This window comes from Canis lupus, chromosome 23, assembly GCF_011100685.1.
Source record: "Canis lupus familiaris isolate Mischka breed German Shepherd chromosome 23, alternate assembly UU_Cfam_GSD_1.0, whole genome shotgun sequence".
Classification (NCBI taxonomy): Eukaryota; Metazoa; Chordata; class Mammalia; order Carnivora; family Canidae; genus Canis; species Canis lupus.
In genome coordinates this window covers 38,286,450-38,305,897 of record NC_049244.1, presented here as the reverse complement: position 1 = coordinate 38,305,897, position 19,448 = coordinate 38,286,450, and the positions used below count along the sequence as shown (strand labels likewise).

Genomic DNA, 19,448 nt, shown 5'->3' with positions numbered 1-19,448 from the left:
TCAGAATTTCCTTCTTTTTTATGGCCAGATATTCCATTTGTACACACTCAGATAACAGACATACTCTACATTTACTTTCTTTGTCCATATGTCAGAAGACAGGTTGGTTCTGTATCTTGGCTATTATAAATAATGCTGCAGTGAACATGGGGGTGCAGGTATCTTTGTGAAATAGTGATCTTATTTCCTTCAGATATATGCCCACAAGTGAAATAGCTGGATCATGTGGTAGTTCTGTTTTTAATTTTTTGAGAAACATTCATACTGTTTTCCATCGCGGCTACACCAATTTACAATCCCACCAGCATTTTTTTACATTTTAACTAAAGTTGATGATACTTATCATAGCAAGTGAGCAATGGCACAGTTTTTAAAATACTACTAGTTAATTTGTAACTTATTTTACTCTTCATGAAAATAGCAGTGATCTTCAGGCTGTGACCAGTATCCTGAGATATTTAAGGGAATAAGGTGTGGAGTGAGAAAGACCTAAGTGTGGATTGGGGCTCCCCCATTTAGCTGCTTCAGAGCAATGTTCTGAAGAACAAAAGAGGATGATTCCAAAGCCTCTATCACATCCTACTAGCCTTGTGAGGATTAAATACGATGATGTCTATAAAGGTTTTGACCCAAGGCAAGCACTTTATAAATATTAGCTGCTGTCACAAGGAGTCAGCATATAATTTATTGACCAAATTGGGATCCATTTGAAAGTAAAAGAGTGCTCAGTAATCACATCAGTCCCACAGGCATAGTCTAAGACTGTCCAGGGAGACTTCGGCCTCTGGTCTCCTTAGAGCTACGGCATGGCCCTTGGGCTTTCCTTCCCTTGTCTTTTCCACTCTTTTCTCAGGCAGTGTTGCTTCCCCTCTTTATCTTGATTGCATACAGAGATTCTAGGTCACTTAAATAAGAAGGTGCCAAAAGAAAAAAAAAAAAAAAAACAGTGAGCAAGGATCTCAAAAGTATTTGATAATTAAGACTATAGACATAAAAATAGTATGAAGTCAGAAGATCCATTTTTCAGTTTTTCCTCTAGCTACATAGTTTCTTAACCTTTCTGAGATCTGGATGCTTCCTCCTCAAAAGTAGGATTTATAGTATTTAACTTGCTGATTTTCAAAAGTTGTAGATAAATCTTAAAGAACCCAGCCCAGTGGTCAGTAAATGGTACGTGTCTATATTATTATTCACACAATTGCAGAATCTTCACAAAAACCTACATCTTACAGGGACTATTAACATATTCTCATAAAACTGAGACTCCTGGAGAATGTTTAACGTATTTTCAGGAGAAACAGTCTTAGAATTCTAGTTCCTCTCTCCAGTCAGCCTCTTGTTTTGTGAGGGATTATTAAATTCTCTTCATCCCTTAGTCTTCCAAGCCTAAAAAGAGTAGCAGGAAGATCTGGGAACCATTGGCCTAAGGGAATTATGGATTCTGTTCGTCCTAGGCTGGGACCTGGTAAGGTTTCCATCCCTACGTAGGTGGTTACTGACTCATGCCCTTTCCCAGCCCAACTTAGTGTAGGGAAGGAGGCTGTGAGCAGCTTGTAGAAGCTTGTTACTCAAAGTAGGTCCTAAAGCCTTGTCTTTCAGTTACTTTGTTGATACAATCTTTTCCTCTTAATTAGCCTTGAGGCTCTTCACAATGGGGATTAAATTTACAAAACCATCTGCTTTTAACATTTACCAGGAATCATCTCCTTGACAGGCACATGCTTCAAATTTTTTGTGTGTTTTTCACTGAAAATTTGTTAATGTCCTTTATTCACATTTATATAATACTTCAGACTATTTAAACATGGTATTTCATTTTAAATTGTAATTTTTGCCCTGACCTAAAATCTAGCATGAATTATTTTACCTTCACGTGATTTTAATAAGAATTTTATGACAATATAAACCCACCACTGTGCCAAAACATTCATCTGCACTCAGTCCCTGTGCAACTGAGGCCTATGGGTAAAGGTGCCCCAGGGCCCAGCCTAGGAGTCAAAAGGACTGTGTTTTTTTGAAACATTGTACAGGGCAGCTGGGCATTCTGATTTGGTACTTTTCAAGGACATTTGTAAATGTGCACTTTTTCCTTAAGTCATTTATTTCACTTCTTAGGCTCGCAAGACAGGATTTGGGTTTTGGTTTGTTTGTGAAAAGTCTTCCACTTATTGCTTATCTAAATTCTATAGCTTGACACTTGACTCAGGAAAATGAAGTAAGCATCCAAAATAGTTTATTGGTTTTTTTTTTCTCTCTCTCAAACCTGATAGGCCAACTCATAGTAGGGATGTCATATATTATACTAAACTGAAAAGTCTTCCTTAATAATTTGTCTTCTGTGACAAAACTGTAGCCAACTTTGAAAGTGTTGGCTTTACACCAGAGTTTCTGTTCCCTGTTTGTAACAACTGAAGTTTATGGACTCCTATTATTTGTCATAGGAAAACTGTTTTAGTTGGGAAAGTGTCTTCTTTGAGATGTCATTTCCCCCTGAACACAGCAGAATGACTTACTGCTCTCAACAGTGACAGTTCCTAGTACTATAACTGAATTTAGGCCCTCATTCTTGCGTGTAATGTACAAAGTACAACACTATGCAGACCTCCCCTATACCACTGAAACCCCATACTAACTTTGTTTTCTGATACAGGTTTGAATATCTTTTTAATTTTGACAACACCTTTGAGATCCATGATGACATAGAAGTGCTGAAACGAATGGGAATGTCCTTTGGCCTGGAGTCAGGCAAATGCTCTCTGGAAGATCTGAAACTTGCTAAATCATTGGTGCCAAAGGCATTAGAAGGTTATATCACAGGTATGTTAACTAACACTTTTCACATGTTGTCCCTGACTCCATGTCAAACCTAAACCTGTTAAAACCTTCCTCATAGAAAATTAAAGTCCACTGTATGCCCACCTTACATTCTGTGCCCTTGAAACGTAACCATTCTCTTGAATTGCTTATTTATCATCATTTATTTTTCTTTAGAGAGATATAAATGCAAATATAGTAAACTGGAAGCAACTTATTGTTTAATTTTACTTATTTCTGACCTTATATAAATGTATATATTTATGTGTGTGTGTGTGTGTGTGTGTGTGTGAGATATATATATTCTTTAGTGATACAGGTTTTTTCCACTCAACGTGATCTTTTCATTCATTCATATGGTTTAATGTGGCTGTAATTCATACATTTTTACTGTTGTACAGACCTCCATTATATGGCTGTATCACAACTTGTTTATTCATTTTGCTGATGATAAACCTTTTAGTTTTGTTTCCAATTTCTTGATGTTAAAAAACAGTGCTACTGGGATCCCTGGGTGGCTCAGTGGTTTGGCGCCTGCCTTTGGCCCAGGGCGTGATCCTGGAGTCTCCAGATCGAGTCCCATGTCAGGCTCCTGGCATGGTGCCTGCTTCTCCCTCTGCCTGTGTCTCTGTCCACCCCCCCCCCATGTCTATCATGAATAAATAAAATCTTTAAAAAAAAAAACAAAAAACAGTGCTACTTTGAACATTCCTATAACAGTAGCATAGTACCCACCTGCCAGTGTAAAGCATGAGATTACTGGGTCAGAAGTCCATGCAGCTTCAGCTTCACTAGATGATGCCAGAACTTTTAAATTTGACTTCACAAGTTACATTCTCACCTGCAGGGTGGAAGTGTTCCATTTGCCCAATCAGGTAAATGTGAAATGGTATCCTAATTTTTTTTTATTGAGATTTAATTCACATACCATATAATTCACCATTTTATGGTATGTACAATTCAGTGGTATTTAGTATATTCACAAGGTTATGTAATCATCACTAATTCTAAAACATTTTTCATCACTTCAAAAAGAAAAAGAAACCCCATATACATTAACAGTCACTCCCTATTCCCCCATTCCTCCCAGCCCTAGGCAACTACTAATCTGCTTTGTCACTATGGATTTGCCTATTCTGGACATTTCATATAGATGGAATCACACACTATGTAGTCTTTGTGATTGACTTCTTTTACTTAGCATTGTGTCTTCAAGGTTCATCTCTTCTCATTGCCATTGTATGAATAATAGCACATTTTATCTATCCATTCATTAGTTGGTAGACATTTGGATTGCTTCCGCTTTTGGCTATCATGAATGATGCTGCTATAAACATTCTTGTACATATTTTTGTGTGATCATAAGTTTCACCTCTTTTGGTCATGTACCTAGTAGTACGATTTCTGGGTCGTATGATAACTGTGTGTAACATTTTGAATAACTGCCAAATTATTTTTCAAAAGCATGTGTACAAAATTACAATCCTACCAGCTTGTCCACATCCTTCTCAAAACTTGTTATTGCTCATCCTTTTTATTATTGCTATCCTTGTAGGTGTGAGGTAGTATTTTACTGTGGTTTTATTTTACATTTTCCTAAGCACTAATGGTGCTAAGCATCTTTTTGTGTGCTTATTGGCCATTTGTAGATCTTCCTTGCAGAAATGTCTGTTCAGATCCTTTGCCCGTTTTTGCATCAGGTTGTCTTTATTATGAGTTTTAAAGAGTATACCGACTACACTTGAAAACAAAAACTAAAGGATCCCTGGGTGGCTCGGCGATTTAGCACCACTTTCAGCCCAGGGCCTGATCCTAGAGACCCGGGATCGAGTCCCATATCGGGCTTCCTGCATGGAGCCTGCTTCTCCCTCTGCCTGTGTCTCTGCCTCTCTCTCTCTCTCTCTCTCTCTCTCTCTCTCTCTCTCTCTCTCTCTCCCTCTCTCTCTCTGTCTCTCATGAATAAATAAATAAAATCTTTAATAATAATTTTTTTTAAGATTTTATTTTTAAATAATCTCTACACCCAATGTGGGGCTCAAACTAACAACCCAGAGATCAAGAGTCTCATGCTCACCAGTGAGCCAGCCAGGTTCCCCTCGTTCTTACTTTATTTTGCTTTAGGGTTTTGCCCCTTTGGTCAAAACACACGAGTTTGTTGATTGAGATTTGATTTCTGTTGGATTTGGTTCTTCAACCAGCGCCATCCACCTGCTGCAAGTGTGACCCCTTCTTCTTGTCCCTTAGCCAGCTTGCCCCTTGTTTTCACCCCCCACGCTTTGTTCTTCCCACTGTCTCCCAGAGTAGCCCTGCTGTTTTATTAGCAGCCCAGCCATTGTGGCAGTCCAGCAGGGGCTGAATAAAGGGTCTCAATAAATCATCAGAACTTTATTTTAGCTTATTCTCAGTGAAAAGCCTCAGGGCAATCAGGCAGGCTCTGTGGTTTTGGTCTCTTTGTGACTTCATTTGCAGGCTGGGAGATAGACTTTCTGGTGACTTTTAAAAAAAAAATGCCTGTAGTGTGCAAAGGGGCAGAATGGCTCTTGAGTAAGATGGTGAGAACTATTGTGTGTATCTTACGATAATGTGAAAGAAATGTAGGCTTTTCAAAGCCATTGTAAGAAAGAAAATTTACTGTGTAATGCCCACAAACAAGTAAATAGCTGTGTTCTGACAGCAAGTTTCCATATATACTAATTGATATTTACCACAGGATTCTGGCTTTAATTTCATCTTGCACAAGCTTCTTATTTAATGTAGTTAAAGTCTGCTATTCTTCTTAGAATTGAAGTTTTTTTTTTTTTTTCACAGCTGCCTTAACTAGCCTATAAAGGAAAAGGTTCACAAGGCCATGGTAAAGTTAATGAAATCATTTCCTTTCCTCTTTTCCTACATAGGAAGCTTCTCTCTTGGTCACATGGTACCAGGATAGCAGAGTTTCTAATATAGTTTGGGTTTTTTTTTGTTTTGGTTTGTTTTTTTTTTTGCACAGGAATTAACAAAACTATTTTAGTGAACTTTAATAAAAGCTCATTACTAAATTGCACAGTCTTATTTTGTAATGTAAGTCAGAATTTCTTTTTAGGAATACATTTCTTTATTTTATTTAAATTCAGTTAGCCAACATACAGCACATCATTAGTTTCAGATGTAGTTTTCAATAATTCATCAGTTGCGATAGGAATACTTTCTAGAATTTCTTTCACCTCTTGTAAACTTGGTGTGAAAGAGACTATACTCATTCAGTAGCATTTAGATCTTACATGTCCCGGTCACTGCCTGCCTTGAGCTAAATTCTAGATACTGAGGCCAGTATTAATTAAAATTACAATAAGAATTTATCAGGGTTGTGATTGGAGAAATATGGTATATGCACAGAAAAGAATATTGCAAGGATACACCCAAAATATTTTATGCAGATTAAAACAGTAATGTCTGCTTCGCCTTCATTAAAAATTTGACTGCATGTGACCTTTTATTTATTTATTTATTTTTAAGATTTATTTATTCGTGAGAGAGAGAGAGAGAGAGAGAGAGAGGCAGAGACACAGGCAGAGGGAGAAGCAGGTTCCACGCAGGGAGCCCGATGCAGGACTAGATCCCAGGACTCCAGGATCACGCCCTGGGCCAAAGGCAGGCACTAAACCGCTGCACCACCCAGGGATCCCCACATGTGACCTTTTAAAATAAGGGCTAGTTGGGGTACCTGGGTGGTTCACTCTGCCTATGTCTCTGCCTCTCTGTGTTTCTCATTAATAATAAAATATTTTAAATAAATAAATAAATATTTTAAAAAATAACATAAGGGCTAGTGTGAGTTACAAAGCAAAGGATACCAGGAAAAAGAAATATATCTTTTATGAGTAACAACATTGAGTTTACTGAAGGGGCACGTGAAAAGCTTCTTACCTATTTCTCATTTAACTTTCTTTTTACCTGCTCCTGGGTTTGGCCTTTTACACCAGAGTCTTTGGTGGTGAGGACAGCAGGTGTCCAGGAATGGTGCAGTGATCACTGTACTCTCAGCTGCCCTCTCCAGGTCCTAATTAAGAAAAAAGATTGGGAGTCTGTGAGTGGTTTATATTTTATTGTTTTTGTGTGTGAGTGGTTTAATTTGAATTTTTCCTCACTGTCATCCGCCTTCCCAATTTTTTTCCGGTTTTTACGTCCCAGAGATTTCCTTTTTCCAGGCCAAAGAAACGTGGGTTCTCCCCAGGGCAGGAGACTTACCTAGCTGTAATTTAGACCAGGCTCATGCCTTACCTCACCTGTGCTTCCTTCAACTGCAAGAGCAGCACCCACAGAGCTTGCAGCGCACCTACATCTTCTGTTTCTGTTTCTCCCTGTAGATATCTCCACAGGACCTTCTTGGTTAAATCAGGGACTACTTTTGAACTCTACTCAATCAGTCTCAAATTTAGACCTGACCACTGGTGCCACCTTGTCCCAATCAAGGTACGTATTTTTTCAGGGTTTAGAAAGAGAAGCCGTGAAGCCCTGCCCACACCCCCACCCCTACCCCCCCTGCAGGGGAGAGCCAGGTGTCACTGCTGGCCCAGGTCTTGAGCACATTTTGGCAGAGCTCCCCAGTGGCACCTCCTCTCCCATGTTTTTATTCCGACATTTTACAAAGCTTGAAAGATTTGCCACATTAATGAGCTTGTGTGTTTTTAATTATTCGCTAGTGTAAACCAAGGGTTGTGCTTGGATGCTGAAGTGGCCTTAGCAACTGGGCAGTTCCTTGCCCCAAACAGTCACCAGTCCAGCAGTGCAGCCTCTCACTGCTCTGAGTCACGAGGCGAGACCCCCTGTTCGTTCAACGACGAAGATGAGGAAGATGACGAGGAGGATTCCTCCTCCCCAGAATAAAGACAGGAGAAAACCCACGTTTTAATATTTGATGCTCATGTGTGTTTTTAGTGTGAGCTCTTGTTTTTAAAATGATTGCTTCAGTCTTTGCCTTTGTTTGCACTGTGTGTTCAGTGAAAACTAGGGAAACACAATAAGCAAATGATAGGAAGGCTGAGATGATTGAGATGAAAGTTAACCTAGCGTGAATGAAAACTCTGACCAAGGGAGCAATGGATCACACCGCAGACAAAGCGGTTTTCTGAGGTGATGGAGGGGATAGGCCCTAAAGAATTGGCAGCATGAATGAAGCTCATTTATCTCCCACGAGGTGGGATCTTTGTGTCCCCCCGCACCCCTGTAACCGTCCTTAGGATCAGGATTGCTGTAACAAACAGTCCTTGACTTCATGTTCGTCGTGTCTCTCTTCCTCGACTGGGCTGCTTTTTACAAGCAGAAGTGAACGCGAAAGGATCCCAGCGGGGACGAGTTGTACAGTGAGGGATGTAGACGGCAATCCTTGTGGTCTAAGGAGCACAGACTGAACTGCTGAACTAGTTGAAAGTCTAGTTGAGGTGCTTTACGCATCAGCTGCCTTAGACGGCTTCTAGAAAGGAGCAAGCGCTAATTCTTAAGTACTTAAGTGACATTTAGAATAATTTATAGTAAAACTGAGATGATCATTATTAGCCAATGCATTGGTGCATAGAATTTTCTAGGGCTACTTCTGGAAGCCAAATATAGAATAGCATTTCCACGTGCATTAAATACTTTGCCAGCACTGCCTTTGCCAGCATTCTAAATCTGGAGTTTTACAGAGAAGGAAATTGTATCTATAGTTTTAATCAAAGCTATGCATTTCATATAGCTTTTTCATTTGAAACAAAACAAAGAAACCAATTCCTATGACCGAATTGCTTGCTTATAGCTCCCTCCAGTACTTGTATGATTTCACTCTGTGCAATTTGTGAAAATGAACCAAATGTCATTACTTTTGTCTTAAAAGAAAAGTCTCTTTCAAGAATACGAACAGCAACGTTTTCCTGTACACGTCACCTTTTGTACATTTTCATTACTCAAAATTACCTTATTGGGTTTATTCCTGGGTAAATTGCATTTCAAACTAACCCGATATTAATTGTTTCACAGAAACACAGAAAAATGTTGATCACTCCAAATGACTGGATTTGTGGTAGTGCAGTATACAGTATGTTGTTTCATAGCCAAAGATGCCACTGGGCGTACTGCCCTGGGGCGTTCACAGCTCCTGGCCCTCTGAACAGGGCAGTGTGAGGACATCGGCCGGCATGGCCAGGCCCCGATCTATCACATTAAGGCCTTGAGAAGGAGCAAATAGTAATGGAAAATAACTCTTTGACTCGAATCCTTTGGATTTGCCTCTAGATTATGCATCCAGCACCTTTGGGCGCAACACTAAGCTTGTCCCAAATCGGTTCTTTTCTAATAAACCCATGGTGGGGGGTGGGGTACGGATGCCTTCTGATGCCTTTTTAAAGTTCTTCCACTCTGCTTACAGTGAGCTGGAGAGGAAAGATTTGGCTGACCTAAAATTTTTACTAAGGCCATGAAAACTAATACACAAGAACACACAGCTTTAACTGAGGTTCCTTGGAGACAACACTCATTCTGTCCCAATAAGCCATAGTGCAGACTCAGAGTGGTCAGGGGAGCAGAGAGATCGAGGCAGTTCTAGAGACTTCTGTCTCCGCCTGAGTTCTGGACACACCTCTGAGGCTGGTGGGTGGCAGGAGTCCGAAATAGTGCAGAGGCTGCAGCAGGGCCCCGAGGGCTTCCGAGACACTTCCGACTCGAAGAGCATCAGCTACACAGTTGGATAAAACTGGTTCCCTTCCAAATGGCCCCCTCCTTTACTGACTCCAACCTTAACTACCCGTATCCCTGTACTCGAGGGCCAGCCGGGACCTGGAGAGCCCAGGGGTCACAGCTGACTCTTTAGTCTTCACAATATTTTATGCAGGTTCCAAGACCTGTACATCAACATTTCTGCAGGTAATTCAGCATAACCATTCCTGCACCACATAGCAAAGTCCTTGCTGGAGCTCTAGTTCTCTCTCTCTCTCTCTCTCTCTCTCTCTCTCTCTGCTGCTGCTGCTGTAGTGTTTTAAACTGATAAAATGCCGGTTTGGGGTTTTTTGTTTTTGTTTTTGTTTTTTTAAAGCAACCAAAGACTCTTCACATAATTGGTGCCCCATCATTGGCCATCTCAGCCGTTCGTGTGTGGTGTTTGGTGGAAAGTGGCCTCCACCCCTCAGTAAAGGGTTTGGGTTACTGCTGAGGACATCTGTTGGAGGCGCACTGTGGTCACCAGGACATCTCGCTGGTGTCAAGCCTTACCTGAGCAGAAAGCTAAGTTGAGATGTTTAGAAAGATAAATTCTTCTATTCTTGTATATCTCCCCTAAACAGATTTTTTTTTTTAAGTTCAATACTCAGTCACAATTCTATATAGAAATCAAAATAACAAAATGTTGGGAAATTATGATTACGATATCCAGGATTCCTTATAGGAGTAGCCCTTGGGGTCACATGCACACATGCATACACACGTGTGTGTGCACAGACACCCCTCCCAGAAGGTGCCAGTCACACTCTGCTTTTTGGGGAGTTCGAGAGGCCTTTTTCCTCCTCAAGGGTCAGCTCAGCTATTACCCTTTTAAGTGCATGATGTCATCGGGCCGGTAAATTCCTGCTCCCATTAGCACATGCACAGGGGGCACCAGACCTGCCACACTGACCGTTACGTGGGGAGGCCAGCACTTTCAGAGTCCATGGCAGTGTGTGAGGCACCCCGGCACCTGCCCAAGCTTCCCTTCACCCTTCCCACCATGAATCTTTCTCATTTGCTTAGTCTTTTCGTGTGCTGGCAAGGGGGTGGGAACAGCTTTGGCAAGTGCTGATCTGAATTGTGCCTTATGATCACGGAGGACGTTGTGGAAGGGGCAGGAAAGGAGATGCCAACGCGGTGATTCCTCACCTCAGTGATGGGCACCGTCCCTGGAAAACTTGACAATGACCACGTGTCTTGTTCCCTGCAGTTTAATTCTTTATAGAAATGGTGGGGAGTTTCTGCCGTTTTACCAGGACAAAAGAGGGTAACTCCCATCGTTGGCGGAATTTACAGTGGTAACTGTCCCCTTGCCATACTTGAAAAATAAAGCCAGGGTCCGTCCTCAAATGCAAATTAGCTCCTATCAGATAATTAAGATGGAGAGGTTTCACAAAGGAGTGGTCCGCTTTCGCCGTGCAGACGTTTGTCACTGGGCTGTCTGCTAGACCACAGCTCTTTTTTGGCTACTTGGGTCACAGAGACAGCAAAGTTGCTCCAAGTGTAGATGTAACTTAGGCCCTGGGACAGTCAGAACATAGTGGCGGTGGATGTTCTTGGAGGCAAGGTTACAAAGGAAGGGAGCTGCCAAAGCTGTTTCGTAACCACAGAGAGAGAGAGAGGGAGAGAGAGGTCTGTTTAGCTTTATCAGTGATTGACTTTAAGGGCCCTTTAAATACCTATCCCACTTCCCGCTCCCTGTCCTCAGTCATATGAAAGGAGTGTTTCTCCCCAAACCAATCTGGGATGTAGACGTTAAGATTGTGCCTTCCTAGTGGTTAAGTACGCAGTGGGTGTTGGACAGTGAATGTAACAGTTTAATCCTTCAGTAGGTATTTGAGTGAATACAGAACAGAAAACATTGAGAGTGATTAGTGCTAAGGGAAAAATGATGGGGTAATAAGACAGTGGGGGGGAAAGGTGACTTTGGCTAGGCCGGCCAGGGAAGGCCTCCCCCTAAGAAAGTGACATTTGTCCTGAGTCAGTTAAAAGACTGACATCTCTATACCTTCTTTCCACACTATCCCCATAATAAGCACTTGGATTCGCTACTAAATTCCAAAGGTCACACCGTTCCGGTGTTAAACATAGATTTTGGGTGGGATTTGTTAAGGAACTTTTAAGATTTAAAGGAAAAATTTAGCTGCCAACAGTATCCATGAACCAAGAGAAAATTCTAACTCTAACCCATGACGTTGTCTCATTATTCATTTCATCACTCTGCAGTGGAACCTATACCATAAAAAAGTAATCACTTTTCTAGGTGTTTTTCTTCTAGTTTTTCAAGTTGTTGGATACATAAAGATCTACTTTTTGTATTAGATACATAAAAGATAACCTTTTACTCTACGTGTGGGTAGGCTTTAAGTGGAGCTAAAGACTTCCCGGGATATTTTCACAAATAGGCTCCCTGTCTCCGTGGCCCAGGGCAGTGGGCCCTAGGCCCTGATGGTCATAAGTGTGTACTGATGGGGGACCCCCAGCCGTGTGCCCGAGGCCTACACCACACTGTCGGCCTCAGAAATGTGCCTCCTTGCCCTCTGAATCACAGTCGGTACAGTCTTCAGCTGATTTAACTTACACTGAAGCCACACTATTACTCAAAAGGGAAAAGGCTGATGTTTGCTTAAGATCTTTTTAAGAAAAATTCAAACTAAACGCCCACATAAATGACAACATTCCTCAGGAATTCGCTCCAAACAGGTAGGCTTACGTAACCTTTGAGATCCAGTTTCCCCCCACACACCTTACATTCACACTATGCTAAAGAAGGAAAAGTGGGGGGCACGAAACTGTGACCCTCCAGTTGTGCCCTGGGCATCTGTGACAAGTATGAAAGCTTAAATGGTGGTAGCAGATGTCCGCTTGCGACGAGACTGCAGGAAGTGCATTGTTTCTTACATGCATTCTCTGCAGCTGTTCTCTCAGTCCAGGTAAAACCCTGAGCCATCCTTCTACAACCTTTACTTTGCAAAAAGGGCTCTAGAACTGCATGCTCTCCTGACCCTTGCGTTCAGCCGACTGGACTTGGCCTCCCTGCTTAGAGCTGCATCGGAAGCCAGTGTAGATGGAAGGGACAGGACTCCCCCATCCTCCCCCATCCTCCCCCGAGGGTCTCAGAATGGAAGGGAACATCTCTTCTACCCCATTTGTTGAGAAACAAGCTGAGAGCTTGGCCTAACATCCCTCAGCCTGTCTGGCAGAGCCTGCACCACAACCCAGAATTCTTCCTCCCGTGAGGGCCACTTGGCCTCCTGCAAACCACACCCTCACCACCGTCCTTCAGACAGCTTTGGATTAATATCAGTCCTCTGTCGAACCAAGTGCTTAACAGCTGAGCAAAAGCGGGACTCCACCCGTGAGTCCCCAGCATGAGGTTGTGGTGTCAGCTTTGGGCTTCTCTCGACTTGGAAGACCCCAGGTTTAGTCATCACACCTGGGAAGAAATTCATTCCTCCCTGAGGAAAGACCATCCTACATGTTTATGTTGGTCACCGGTAGGAGGTTGAGAGGTTGAGTTCCCACTGGATCCTTCTGTACCACATTAGCTTGTTCCTGTCTGTGCCTCTCAACACAACAAGGAAACTTCCCCAGATCATGTTTGGGGTTTAAAACCCTTTGTCACTTCAAACTCACCATGTTGTCACTTACACGTCATCTTCAGCATGTCAGGCACCACCTAATAACAAATGGCCTAATGTTTTATTTTGCTTATTCTTGACTGGGGTCAGTGTTTTTCGCATACTAAAAAGTCCGAAGATCCAGATATTTTTCTGCTAAAAGACTTCTTTGAGCACATTGCAGTTCTGTTTCTCCTTGTAGTACGATGGCAGGTGCAACCTTTCGGGGTCCTGAAAATAGAACTAGTAACTGGGGCAGGCTGCTCAGTGGCCTGAGCTCTGATGACCATGGTTCAGTACTGTGAGTTCCTTGAGAGATTTCGTTTGCCACCACCGCACTTGACTTCTAGACAAAAAAAAAAAAAAAAAGGCTGTGAGCCCAAATCACAAGTTCATTCACCTTTTCATTTGGAGATGCTTTACTCTGATCATGTGCTGTTGGGTTTTATTTCCAGAAAATCTAGGTCTGTTTTTTTTTTTCTGCATGAAGGAAACGTTGTGGTGCCACATGCTTTAAGCAGTTTAAACAGGAGAAGCGAGGGGAAGATGCAGACACCACATCTGACTTGCCTAATGTAGACTTTATTAGATTGAAGTACCTAACCTAATATGATGTATTATTTTATAGCATCTCAAACTTTGTAAATAAATACCGTTATTTTTATATGGAAATTTTATAGAAGAGCTATTTCTGTATACTTAATTATTCCTGGATTTCCTGAAATTGCTTCCAATAGATAACAGTCAAGTCCTGAGCAGTGTTCCTCTAAGGATGGTTCAAGACCACCTGCAGCAGAATTAATGAGAGTTTTAACTTTTTGCCTCCCTAGGACTGACCCCAGACACTCCGAAGCTCTGGGAGTGGGCCCTGGGAAATTGTATTTTTAATAAACTCTTGAGTGATGGTTTTTGTCCATTAAAGTGTATCTTTATCCATCCTGTAAGATTAAAAGAAGGAAGGGAAGAAAAAACATCTGAGATGAGTTAAGTTGTGCTTGAGAAAAAAAAAAATGGATCAGACTATTCTATGATTTGAATGAGATGTACTATAGAAAAAATAAATAATTTAAATAATGTTGGTCTGTCATTATTAGTGGGCTGACGGGGGGCCAGTGGGTACTGTGGCATGCCACCCGCCCTCCCTCCTTCAGGACCGGGACACTCCCTCCCCTCTCCGTGTCCCCCAGGAATTGCCCTCGGAAGAGAACTACCTTTCCCACAGCTACGTCCACATGCAGCCAGTGAAGGTACAAAAGCCCAGCCTCCTTGCTCCAATTTGGGGTATCTGAAGTACCGTCTCAACTTCAGAATTTCTCCTGGGCAGCTCCTCCCACAACGATCATGGCTCAGCTTCCCCTTCGCCCCATCCTGCTTCCCCCACTATCCAGGTGGTCCCAGAGTACCCTCCAACACAGGCGTGCCACCTGTCCCCCCATGAGGGTTATGGGTCAGATGTTTAAAGGGTTTTCTGGGGAGGATCCCTGGGTGGCTCAGCGGTTGAGCATCTGCCTTCAGCCCAGGGGGTGATCCCGGGATCCGGGGACCGAGTCCCACATCGGCCTACCCACAGGGAGCCTGCCTCTCCCTCTGCCTGTGTCTCTGCCTTTCTGTCTCTCATGAATAAATGAATAAAATCTTTTTTTTTTTAAGTTGTAAAAGGTTTTCTATGTTACAGATCTACGATTCTACATCATCTTAAGGTCACTGGAGAAGATTGTAGCATAAAGAATAATGACCTTACAGTCCCAGAAATGACCTGAATACAGATTTTTAGAGAAGATGTTTTCTTAACTTCTCTTTACTCCAAACCAGCAGCAGCCAGAAGAGCTGCAGTGATGAGTACCAAATACCCCCAGGCCCCGGGCAGAGCTTCACGGTTCCCAGCTTCGGAGACCAAAGCCCCTCAGCACCTGTTCAAGCAATTTTTGTCCTCCTTCGGGGAGAGGCAGGAGCTCTCGGTAACGGCTGTCTCCTGTGTGCCAACAAGCTAAGCAGAGGACTTCATGGGCACGTGGACGGGAAGAAGGTACAGAAGGGTTGAGAGCAATTTGGAGGCCATTGCCCACCCTCCCCCCCCCCCACCCCCCGTGGGCCAGGGCTTGAGGAGACCCCAGGAAACGGTGAAGGAAGCACTCGCCTGAATGTTACTGCCCAGAAAGGAAGGTCTCTTCCTGTAAAGATCCTCACCCAGGTTCAGTAGGCCGAGTATGTGACGGTGGTGGGCTGGAACACCCAGTGTGGAAGTGGGGAGCCAGTGCCCAGCTCTTTGTCCCAGGGATTTTTTTTTTTTTTTTTTTTTTTTTTTTTATTATGATAGTCACACAGAGAAAGAGAGAGAGAGGCAGAGACATAGGCAGAGGGAGAAGCAGGCTCCATGCACCGGGAGCCTGATGTGGGATTCGATCCTGGGTCTCCAGGATCGCGCCCTGGGCCAAAGGCAGGCGCCAAACTGCTGCGCCACCCAGGGATCCCTGTCCCAGGGATTTACTGGCGTGGTAAGACCAAGCCAGTGTGCCCTCTGCTCCTCTTCTCCACCCCTTGTGGCAGAGCCAGTTGGTTAATGTGTCCAAGGACCTATGGCCGTAACCACTGGATCATTTGGCCCTAAGAAAGCGCTTTAGCTCTTGCAGCCATGTGGATGTTGTGAAGGACTGTCGGGAGTGTCAGTGTCGTTGGTAGCCATCAACGCAGCCCTGGGCACACGGCTGACCAGGGAAGATGTCTGCAGACTCCAGTTGTTTACTTCAAAACCCTGGTTTTTGATGAGGTGGGCCTACCTGAGAGAATAAAGCAGCAAGAAAAGATCGCTTCAACCAACGGGAGATAGAACCTATCTGACAACTTATCTATTTATTTATTTATTTATTTATTTTTGAAGACTTTATGTATTTATTTGAGAGAGAGCAGGAGCAGGAAGGAGAGGGAGAAGCAAGGTCCCCACTGAGCAGGGAAGCTAGATGCAGAGCTTCATCCCAGGACCCTGGATCATGACCTGAGCCGGAGGCACATGTTTAACCAACTGAGCCCCCCAGGTGCTCCTCAACTTGTCCTTTTAGATTCATATTCCTAGAAGCTATTTTTTTTCCATTCCTTCTGACAGATGAACTGCTTCTGTAGTTCCCTACGCCTTCCATTTTTGCCTCTTATTTGAGCACTAGCTCGCCTTGCTGCTGCTTACACCCAAAGACACCACCAGCCTTCCCAGCTCTCTTACCCGGCAGGAGGCCTACATCTGGTCTTCCTGTGGGCAATCGCCAAATGCCTGGGAGCTCCCTGAACGCTGCCAGCTAGACCTTCCTGCTGAGAGACCTTTCCAGCTCCTTGCTAAAACTTGTTTCAGGAAATCTCAGAGTATAAAACGCACTGTTGGTGAAGGAAGACCAGTATCAGAGTGGGTGAAACCGATCCCACTTAATGCAAAGAATTTGTCATAACCACTTTCTCACTTGCCTGCAAATCACTTTCTGACACCGATTGGGTGGGGCACAGTGACCACCACCCACTCACTTCTTTCTCACGTGCTTGTCTCCTGCTTTACTCGAGAGGCCTACCATACTAGGGCTGGGAGATTTGTTTTCTTCTTTCATACCCTAGCACTTGGTCATGGCTCCCCAAAGCCAGAACTCAATTAGAAATTTTGAGAAGAATGTACACTGAAGCTCAAAAATGATAGTCCCTAAAAAATAAAAAAAAATAAAAAAAATTAAAAAAAAATGATAGTCCTAACAGGTGCAGTGTCCACGAGGATTATTTTCAGGCCCTGCTAATAGATAAACTTCTTTTTAAACCTCCAGTGACTGAAGATTTGTATCGGATCTTCGATCTGAACACAACAAAAAGTGCTTTTACAGGATGTGTTTTTAAAACATCTGGGTAGCATCTGCTTTTGTGATGTGTCCCTAAAGTAGAGACCAGGCCTTTTCCCACAGAGCAAAGTGGTGGTTGTGCATGAAGGGCTCCAGCGTATCTCTGATCATCTAAAAGATGAGTTGACAGTTTGCTCCAGTTTTATCGAAATTCAGTTTATAAATCACTATTCACAGTTAAAGATGTGAATAAGAATGACAAGATTGTTTTTTTGATAAATACTTCTGGAAATTGCTTTTAAGAATAAGAACCAGGGGGATCCCTTGGGGGTTCAGTGGTTTGGTGCCTGCCTTTGGTCCAGGGCACGATCCTGGAGTCCCAGGATCGAGTCCCGCGTCGGGCTCCCGGCATGGAAGCCTGCTTCTCCGTCCTCCTGTGTCTCTGCCTCTCTCTCTCTCTCTCTCTCTCTCTCTCTTATGTCTATCATAAATAAATAAATAAATCTTTAAAAAAAAAAAAGAATAAGAACCAAACATGATCCCAGTACACCCTCTTGAAAGTCAGATTAAAGGCATGTAAAGAGATGCAGGTCTTCAAACCACATTTCCTAAGGGGGATTAATATTCCTCTCATCCCTACGTTCTTCAAACAGACAAGCCAGGGCAGAGCAGGAGAGGCTGCCTACTTTTACTCTGGTGTTGACTCAGACCTTGGCAGCAGGATGGGGATGGCAGGCACGTTAAAAGGTCCTACGTCTCTGGCCTCCTCACCTGTTTTCAATGGTGTAGACCTCGACAGAAAGAGTCTTCGGAGACACAGTGCTTGTTAATGGACAACACCAGCCCCAGGGCTTCCAGAAACAGTTTCTCAAAAAACACATTTCTAAAACCTCTTGGTCAAGGATCACGACTGCAAGGGCAGCTGTTACCTCGCTGTTGGGCTTGTTCCAGAAAACTTGTCTGTACATTGATTGTACAGGTTAGAGACAGGCCTGGCCAAAGTAAGAAAGAAGCTTGCTAAGGAGAGTTCATCCCACCCTCCCCTCATCTCTTCCCCATCCTCAATCCCTTCTGAATGATCTCTCAGAGCCTGGAGGGCAAAAATATGAGCAAGTTGCAGGGTTGGGGTTTGGCCAGGGAGGTAGGTGCCTGCTAGGACAGGCTGGGGCCCCTCCAGCCATCATGACAAAGGACAGACACAGAAAGTGATGGGCGAAAGTGTGGGGAGATACTGTTGGTGACAACCTCAGGGGCTTTCCAGGTGGAATCTGAAACACACCCACAGCTGGAGGGCAGGGGAGGGTGAAGAAGGAGGGAGGCCACTCCAGGTTGGGAGACGGCGGCGGCTTTAGGAAGCAGAGGGGACTCACACTAAAGACTTGTCTTGGGTGGCGGCAAGATGAATGGATCCCACACCACTCGCCAAATCTTGAAAGGTCATAAAGAGGCCTTAACTGGGTTTAGTCACGTACACCGTGCAGGTGTTCTCAACTCCAGCAAGGCTGTGAACTTGGAGCGGCCTCTGGGAACAGGAAAGGCAAGCAGAAGCCCCATTCCGAGGACACGGGAGGGAGGGACCAACTCATGGGTCAACTGGCCCTCACGTCTTTTTGATGACCTTCCCCAACTGACGTACCACGAGCAGAATGAGCCTAGAAATGAAAGACTGCCTGCAACCCCCATCTGTCATCAGCCATCGACCATAGAGGCGCTGGAGGGCAATGGCCCGTCAGCAATCTGCACTGTTTGTCCCGCCAGGTGGGAAGGGCGGGGATGGAAACTGCAGCTCCAGCTGCAGCAGGTGGTAAACAGAAGCACAGTCTCCTTTGTGTTGCTCTGCTGTGTTGAGGGTTTTGTTGCAAGACTCCGCATTACCAATTGCGGCATTAGGAGTCCCTGATTTAAAGTCTTGTTGGGGGGACGCTTGGGTGGCTCAACAGTTGATCCTGGAGCCCCTGGATTGAGTCCCACATCAGGATCCCTGCCTTTGGCTCAGGGAATGATCCTGGAGTCCTGGGATTGAGTCCCACATCAGGATCCCTGCGAGGATCCTGCTTCTCCCTCTGCCTATGTCTCTGCCTCTCTCTGTGTGTCTCTCAGGAATAAGTAAATAAAATCTTTAAGAAAAAAAGTCTCGTTGGGTATAAATTAATGAATTGACGAGACAAACCATTAACAATCCATTCATTTGATGATCTTGGAAGAGCTGCCATTTGAGAAATCTTAGTTGATATTTTTTTTTGCATATATATGTATAGATAAATACACAGTCCAAATCCCATGAAATAATTCCTAGGCATAATCCTATAACAAAATTCCAAATTTTCTGTAGGATTTTGTCATGTTCAATAAGCAGTATTAGAACACACTGTGCATTTGACAATCTGTTAACTTTCTTGGCATAGTTTTAAGTGAAGAGAGAAACCCTTAGTAGGGGAAAACAGGGAGTGTGCTTCACACACCCTGACCTCTCATCCTCCTTCCTATGAGCTCCTGT

At 43.6% G+C, this 19,448-nt stretch overlaps 1 protein-coding gene and 2 long non-coding RNA genes across 9 annotated transcripts in view; 1 reads left to right on the top strand and 2 right to left on the bottom strand.

Moving 5' to 3' along the window:
- The window catches only part of TFDP2 (transcription factor Dp-2), a 162,369-nt gene extending 148,150 nt beyond the window's left edge, over positions 1–14,219 (top strand). For all 5 annotated transcript variants that reach the window (XM_038571096.1, XM_038571098.1, XM_038571097.1 and 2 more), the window contains 3 exons: positions 2,651–2,817; positions 7,161–7,266; positions 7,497–14,219. In XM_038571096.1, coding sequence (XP_038427024.1) covers positions 2,651–2,817; positions 7,161–7,266; positions 7,497–7,680 — 457 coding nt within the window. In that variant the 3' untranslated portion in view covers positions 7,681–14,219. The remainder of the gene's footprint in view (positions 1–2,650; positions 2,818–7,160; positions 7,267–7,496) is intronic.
- On the bottom strand, positions 269–8,036 carry LOC119865407. Its single transcript, XR_005377103.1, has 3 exons — positions 6,721–8,036; positions 3,550–3,655; positions 269–904 (listed from the first exon to the last, which is right to left on the bottom strand). It is a non-coding gene; the product is annotated as an uncharacterized LOC119865407 (long non-coding RNA).
- The window catches only part of LOC111091963, a 21,404-nt gene continuing 15,164 nt past the window's right edge, over positions 13,209–19,448 (bottom strand). For 2 of the 3 annotated variants that reach the window (XR_005377100.1, XR_005377102.1), the window contains one exon: positions 13,209–13,491. This is a non-coding gene — a long non-coding RNA (uncharacterized LOC111091963). Of the gene's footprint in view, positions 13,492–15,517; positions 15,923–19,448 lie in introns of those variants that run through there. The other variant, XR_005377101.1, reaches the window with a different exon arrangement.